This window comes from Triticum dicoccoides, chromosome 4A, assembly GCF_002162155.2.
Source record: "Triticum dicoccoides isolate Atlit2015 ecotype Zavitan chromosome 4A, WEW_v2.0, whole genome shotgun sequence".
NCBI lineage: Eukaryota > Viridiplantae > Streptophyta > Magnoliopsida > Poales > Poaceae > Triticum > Triticum dicoccoides.
Window position 1 is genome coordinate 69,916,387 of NC_041386.1, and position 5,864 is coordinate 69,922,250.

Sequence of the window (5,864 nt, forward strand, 5' to 3'; positions counted from 1 at the left end):
CACATCTACATCTCAAAGGAAACCCCAACAAGAACATCCCCGCTGAAGACAACGGGCACCACCAAACACATGGTGTGATAAGCCAAACCATGAGGACGGTCCAAGAAACCGAGTACCATTAGAAAAACACATACGAATTTCCCATGGGACCACACTTCTTGCCCTTGCTCGTGAGAAACTTCTCCACCTTCTTGATTTTGTCCCTAGCTAGTAGCCTTCTCCGTCGGTAGGAAAGCAATCGAGTTGCCAGATTCAGGGCTAGCCGCCTTCAAACTGGCGAGCATGTCACAAATCTCTTTCGGGGAAGGAGCCTCAGAATTTGATGCAACCACACCTTCTTCAATAACCTCGCCACCCACATACACTGGACGTCAAATGGTCATAGATGAGTGGGCGAGAACGGCATCCAAACCACCACGGTCTACAAAGTCAAGCTGATGAGGGGGTCGTGGGCACCGCCAAGGCCCCAAGTGAGCTCATCTCACTCAGGAGCACCATCTATAGAAGCTAAGTGAGCTCCCAACATAGCTCCTGCAGCTCAAGCATAATCTGCAATACTGTTCAATACTAGAGGCACAACCTTGATGATAACCTCACCACACTGTACTGTATTTGAACGGGACTAGCATACCGTTACATTGCAAGACAAACATAGTTCAGTTTTCCTCAAGGCATTTCCATTCCGAACGTACTCAAATTTTATTATTGTTTGCTTTACGATTTTTGAACCCCATGCCTCTATTCCCGCCTGCCTCCGTGCCTGGCTGCCTCCCATCATTCCTAACCACAACCACTCGCTGACAAACCGTAATCCACCCCCGGAGACCGGAGTAGTATGTTGATATTTCATGCGGTCCTTTTTAGTCTGCATATAAGTTTTATTCAAAGTCAAAGTATCTCTACTTTTCTTTCAAAAAAATATCTCTACTTTGACCAAACATATAGAAAAAGGTATTAATATTCACAATGTCAAATCAATATTGCCACTATCACGCACAGCACGCATTGCGAGGAATTTGACGTCAGTACTCAGACGCTCATCGACCAAGATTTGGGACGGCCAAATATCACTAGTATGTTGATTGATGATATCCATACACGCCATGCAACGGCAATCAATCACCCCGGCTGAAGGAACATATAGGTGGCAGGCGCTTTTCAATTGCCATCATGCTCTCCCTGGCATGTTGAAAAATCGATCGCCACCCTTTTCATCTTGACCTCGTCGAAGGGGATGATGATTGAGATAGTAACAATCGTCTCGCAATTAACTATGGCGATAACCACCCGTGTGGCTGGTCGCGCGCCACAATGCCATCGCGCAAATCCGGCGTCGATGCTGCTTAAGAGTGAAGACACACACAATTGCTAGGAACCAAGGTAAAAATCCTGTGCAAAATCCCGTGGCCGGAGTCAGCCAACCACGTGACGGCCGCGGCAAATCAGACGGTTCCAGCAGCTAAATTCTGCGAGGAGAAGAAAGCGCCGCGCGGCGCCACCATCCCCATCGTTCGTCCTCCAGAGAGCATTGCGAGAGAAGCTGCCCACGCTGATCGTTTCGGGTGGCTATATATCTGTCCTCTTCTGCCTCTGCATTTCCATAGTCGTCCAAGCAGCCACCGGAGACGGCATCAAAGTGGTTGCACAAGGCAGCAGAGCATAGCATGGGGGGCAGAAGGTGGCAGCTGGATGATGCCGCTGTGATCTTCAGGCTCCTACTTCTACACGGCGCCTTCCTCTTCCAATTGGCAAGTAAGCTCCCACTCCCAGTGCCGTTCAGTAATTTCGCTCAGGAGACTTCTTACTTAAGAAGTATGCGCATATGTTCAGCATATGCTTGCTCTTTTTGAGAACTACTCCCTCCGTTCCGAATTACTTGTCGTAAGTATGGATGTATCTAAATGTATTTTAGTTCTAGATACATCAATTTCTAAGACAAGTAATTTGGAACGGAGGGAGTATTTGTTTTGGCAAATTTGGTTCTAAAGTGCGAAAATTAGTAGTGATCTAAACGCTTTTATATTAGTTTACGGAGGGAGTACTATATGTGGCAAGTCAATGAACTTTCTTCAGGTTACGGAAATGGCGGTGGCATATGCTAACCTAAAGTAGAACGGATCTCATGAGATCTTGCGTTTTTACTCATCAGATCAAATGAACTTTCCCCCACGGTAGAGAAATACAACAAAGGGGGGATAACTGAAGTTCCTCCTTGAATGCCATTTTTCTTCTGCCGTCCTGATCATATTTTCCAACGCCCAGATAGAGAAAGGAGTCACTTTTGGGTGTACTGTCAAAGACGATGCTCAATAAAAATCATGATCCCGGCCGATCGTGGCGCAGAACGGAGCACGGCACCTTAACTGCACTGCATTAGTAGCACTGCTGTATGTATCAGGGGAAGCTGATGTGCTGAAAGTAGGTGATAGTGTGAGTAGCTCCTAAGCAAACTCACATGCACGCTGTGTTGGCTGGATTGGCACGACGTGACTTTGACCGCTGTCCGGACGCTCACCCAACCCAACCGGTTGGTCACGGAATCTAGCGCTGGGAGTATCAAATTTATGAAGGATGCGTGCGAATCAACAAGGCATGGACAGAGGAAGGTCCAGCACCTAAACCCTGGGTGACAGATCATGGTGTCCAAACAGTCCAAGACTGTAGTACAACGAACGGCGTGCACCGTCGCTACCTAGAAGTAGCATGGGTATATTTGCATGCATGTGGCCAACAATACAAAATTCTGATGAGCATATACAATTACAGATATGCTCCGGCCGGCTCGTTTGCATTCCAAAAGTTTGCATGTTCTGACATACTCCCCAACGATCAAATATGCATTCTAACTCGCCACTTGGACGTGTTCAATGTTTACAGCGTCGCAGTCGTTCATCGGGGTCAACTACGGGACGATCGCCGACAACCTGCCGCCCGCGGCGTCGACGGCGAGCCTGCTCATGTCGACGTCCATCGGCAAGCTCCGCCTCTACGAGCCGCAGCCGGACCTCGTCGCGGCGCTCGCGGGCTCCGACATCTCCATCCTCCTGGGCGTCCCCAACTCCGACGTCCCGGGCCTCGCCGCCTCCCCGGCCGCCGCGGCGTCGTGGGCGGCCGCCAACATCCCCACCACGGTGTCCGTCTCCGCCATCTCGGTCGGCAACGAGCTCCTCAACTCCGGCGACCCCACGCTGGGCCCGCAGCTCCTCCCCGCCATGCAGAACCTCCTGGCCGCGCTCCCCGCCGGCTCGACCACCAAGGTCTCCACGGTGCACTCGATGGCGGTGCTGGCGGCGTCGGACCCGCCGTCGTCCGGCGCGTTCCACCCGGACCTCGCCGGCAGCCTGGACCCGGTGCTGGACTTCCTGCGGCAGAACGGCTCGCCGTTCATGATCAACCCGTACCCGTACTTCGCGTACGCGTCGGACACGCGGGACGAGACGCTGGCCTTCTGCCTGTTCCAGCCCAACCCGGGGCGCGCGGACGCCGCGTCGGGGCTGACCTACATGAACATGTTCGACGCGCAGCTCGACGCCGTCCGCGCGGCGCTGGACGGCAAGGGGTACGCGGGCGTGGACATCGTCATCGCCGAGACCGGGTGGCCGTACAGGGGGGACGCCGACGAGGCCGGCGCCACGCCGGACAACGCCAGGGCGTACAACGGCAACCTCGTGGCGCACCTCAGGTCGCAGGTGGGCACGCCGCGGACGCCTGGCAGGTCGGTGGACACGTACCTCTTCGCGCTCTACGACGAGGACCTCAAGCCCGGGCCAGTGTCGGAGCGGTCGTTCGGGCTGTACCAGGCCGACCTCACCGCCAACTACGACATCGGGCTCGCCAAAGGCAGCGCCAGCCCCAGCACGTCCGGCCAGATCGGCGTCACCGCAGCTCCGGCGCAGGTGCTCGCCTCGGCCTAGCCTGCGGCTTTTGTTCAATGGAACGGACGGCGCTGACGCTCTTCGACTATTTTGCAGGGTGCGCCGCAGGCAACGAGGGGGGCGACGCCGGCGGGGTACTGTGTGACGACGGGCAGCGTGCCGGGGGACGCGCAGCAGGAGAGCAGCTCGTGCTACGTCCCGGGAACAGCAGCACCGCCGAGAGCTGACGCCGGCGTGCCGCTGCTTGTCTTGTTTGGTGTTTTGCTGGGCCTGGCAATGGTGGCCGAAAGTAGATGAGTGCATAGATGATCGTTTTCTGAATGGAACTCGCATGATTTTTGGAACGCAACCATTATCTTTGTGCATAAGAATTCACCGGTTGAGAACAAAGAAAAATGGCCAAACTTGCACAAGATCGATCGACGAACTAATCAAGCCACCTTGCATCTCTCTACCCTTAGTTACAAGTACAAAAAATACCCATGCTGTGCTTTATCTACAAAGCTCAAGCTACCACCTATGATTAGTGTATGAACAATTTGTCTAAGAAACCACCGTCGAATTTTCCTTGCGTGCTTCAGCAAAACGCAAAATGCGGCAGCCAGCAACAAGACGTTTTCTCCTTGGGTATGGCTGAGTGCTCCCTATGCAGGAGCTAGACGATCGTGCTGTTTTGGTCACCTATCTTCCCGCGCAATTATGCGAACATTCTTGTAAGTCACTACTGAAAAAATCTGGCATCATCATGACTCAAGTTTGTCCCAAAGATACAAAGCTCTTCTGATGATTTGGTCTGCCGACGATCCTTCTGCATACGCTTCCAAAGCTCGCAACAGATTTATGAATTTGGCTCCATCATCCTGGAAAGCAGGATAGCAGCGTAAGCAGGAAGCACAAAATGAACAGAATCTAGTGGTATTAACAATATATGATGCCTATGGCTAGACTCGCCTTTGGCTTCTGGAATACGAGGTCGGGGGTCTTAAAAGGAACCATGTACGATGGAAGGTCACAACGTAATATGGCCTACAACAAGAGTAACCTCGATCAAAAGAGTTCAGTTGAGGGATGACTCATCCCTTAGCAGGCTAATGTACAAAAGATGGTGGAATTCAGTATTCATGAAAGAAGACAGTTAGGAAGAAAATTTACCAGGCTTTTGCAGAGTAATGCCTGTTCCGATTGAGAGATCAAAGCCTGTAAAGGACCACAGTCAGCACAGCTTCTCAACCTTTTCCTTGTGAGAACAGTAGGGAAGAACTCTACTGGAATAAATTACTCGGGCATTTGGGAGACCATAAGTTGACATACTTTCCAGAGAAAACGCAATCAATAATCAAGAAGATGGTAACATATTTAAAAGTTCAAGATGCCATTTTTGCATTGTTGCAGTCTGCGAGATTTAGAATGGTCTGCTCTTACCTGTTTGATTCGCTGGTCCTCGACTTCATCCACTGATCTCAATAAGTTCTCCAACGAACCTATTCAAATTCCAACGAAAGGACAATTTTCGATCAAGGTTTCTGATAATGCCGTTCCATACTAAAACTCAAAACATCAAATATATCGTAACAACAACACTGGTGAATTAGCAATGGAACATTAGTCATCTTTAACTCTGTATGTGTACAAAACCTCCTTTCAGATTGTGTACCAAGCTCGATCAGTCAATAAACTAAAACAAACATTAAAGGACATCCTATAGGCTACCGTCCTCAAGTGATCGATAGTTTGATACATACTCTCTCCGTATCAAAATATAAGATGTGTTCTGAAACTGTCATATTGTCAAAAAACGTCTTATATTTTGATACAGAGGGAGTATCTAATAAGCACTCAGGAACAAAAATAGTTTGATAAAAAATGAACATACCAAACTTAGTTATCAGTTTTACTGCATTAACATCTCCAATCCCTTCAACTCCTGAAAAACAAAATGACCAGTCATACAATGTCAGTTAGCAGGTCCCCGTAATGAAAAATAGGTCA

General features: G+C 50.3%; 2 protein-coding genes across 4 annotated transcripts in view; one reads left to right on the forward strand and one right to left on the reverse strand.

Moving 5' to 3' along the window:
* Nucleotides 1-1,393: 1,393 nt before the first annotated feature.
* LOC119285032 (glucan endo-1,3-beta-glucosidase 7-like) lies at nucleotides 1,394-4,209 on the forward strand. Of its 2 annotated transcripts, none has more exons than XM_037564228.1 (3): nucleotides 1,394-1,752; nucleotides 2,878-3,896; nucleotides 3,972-4,209. In XM_037564228.1, the coding sequence occupies exons 1-3, from the start codon at nucleotides 1,665-1,667 to the stop codon at nucleotides 4,170-4,172; spliced, it is 1,308 nt and encodes a 435-aa protein (XP_037420125.1). In that variant the 5' UTR covers nucleotides 1,394-1,664; the 3' UTR covers nucleotides 4,173-4,209. The 2 variants fall into 2 exon arrangements, with proteins under 2 accessions (XP_037420125.1, XP_037420126.1); XM_037564229.1 differs by having other exon boundaries at nucleotides 1,666-1,748.
* A 45-nt stretch (nucleotides 4,210-4,254) lies between these two features.
* LOC119285033 (DNA polymerase I-like) overlaps nucleotides 4,255-5,864 on the reverse strand; it is an 8,191-nt gene continuing 6,581 nt past the window's right edge. For both annotated transcript variants that reach the window (XM_037564231.1, XM_037564230.1), the window contains 5 exons: nucleotides 5,749-5,799; nucleotides 5,298-5,356; nucleotides 5,028-5,072; nucleotides 4,827-4,901; nucleotides 4,255-4,735 (listed from right to left, as the gene is read on the reverse strand). In XM_037564231.1, coding sequence (XP_037420128.1) covers nucleotides 4,619-4,735; nucleotides 4,827-4,901; nucleotides 5,028-5,072; nucleotides 5,298-5,356; nucleotides 5,749-5,799 — 347 coding nt within the window. In that variant the 3' untranslated portion in view covers nucleotides 4,255-4,618. The remainder of the gene's footprint in view (nucleotides 4,736-4,826; nucleotides 4,902-5,027; nucleotides 5,073-5,297; nucleotides 5,357-5,748; nucleotides 5,800-5,864) is intronic.

Coding starts and splice junctions, on each gene's coding strand:
- LOC119285032 (XM_037564228.1), top strand. CDS start 1,665: ATGGGGGGCAGAAGGTGGCAGCTGGATGATGCCGCTGTGATCTTCAGG. Junction 1,753..2,877: donor CTTCCTCTTCCAATTGGCAA/GTAAGCTCCCAC, acceptor CAATGTTTACAG/CGTCGCAGTCGTTCATCGGG. Junction 3,897..3,971: donor TCACCGCAGCTCCGGCGCAG/GTGCTCGCCTCG, acceptor ACTATTTTGCAG/GGTGCGCCGCAGGCAACGAG.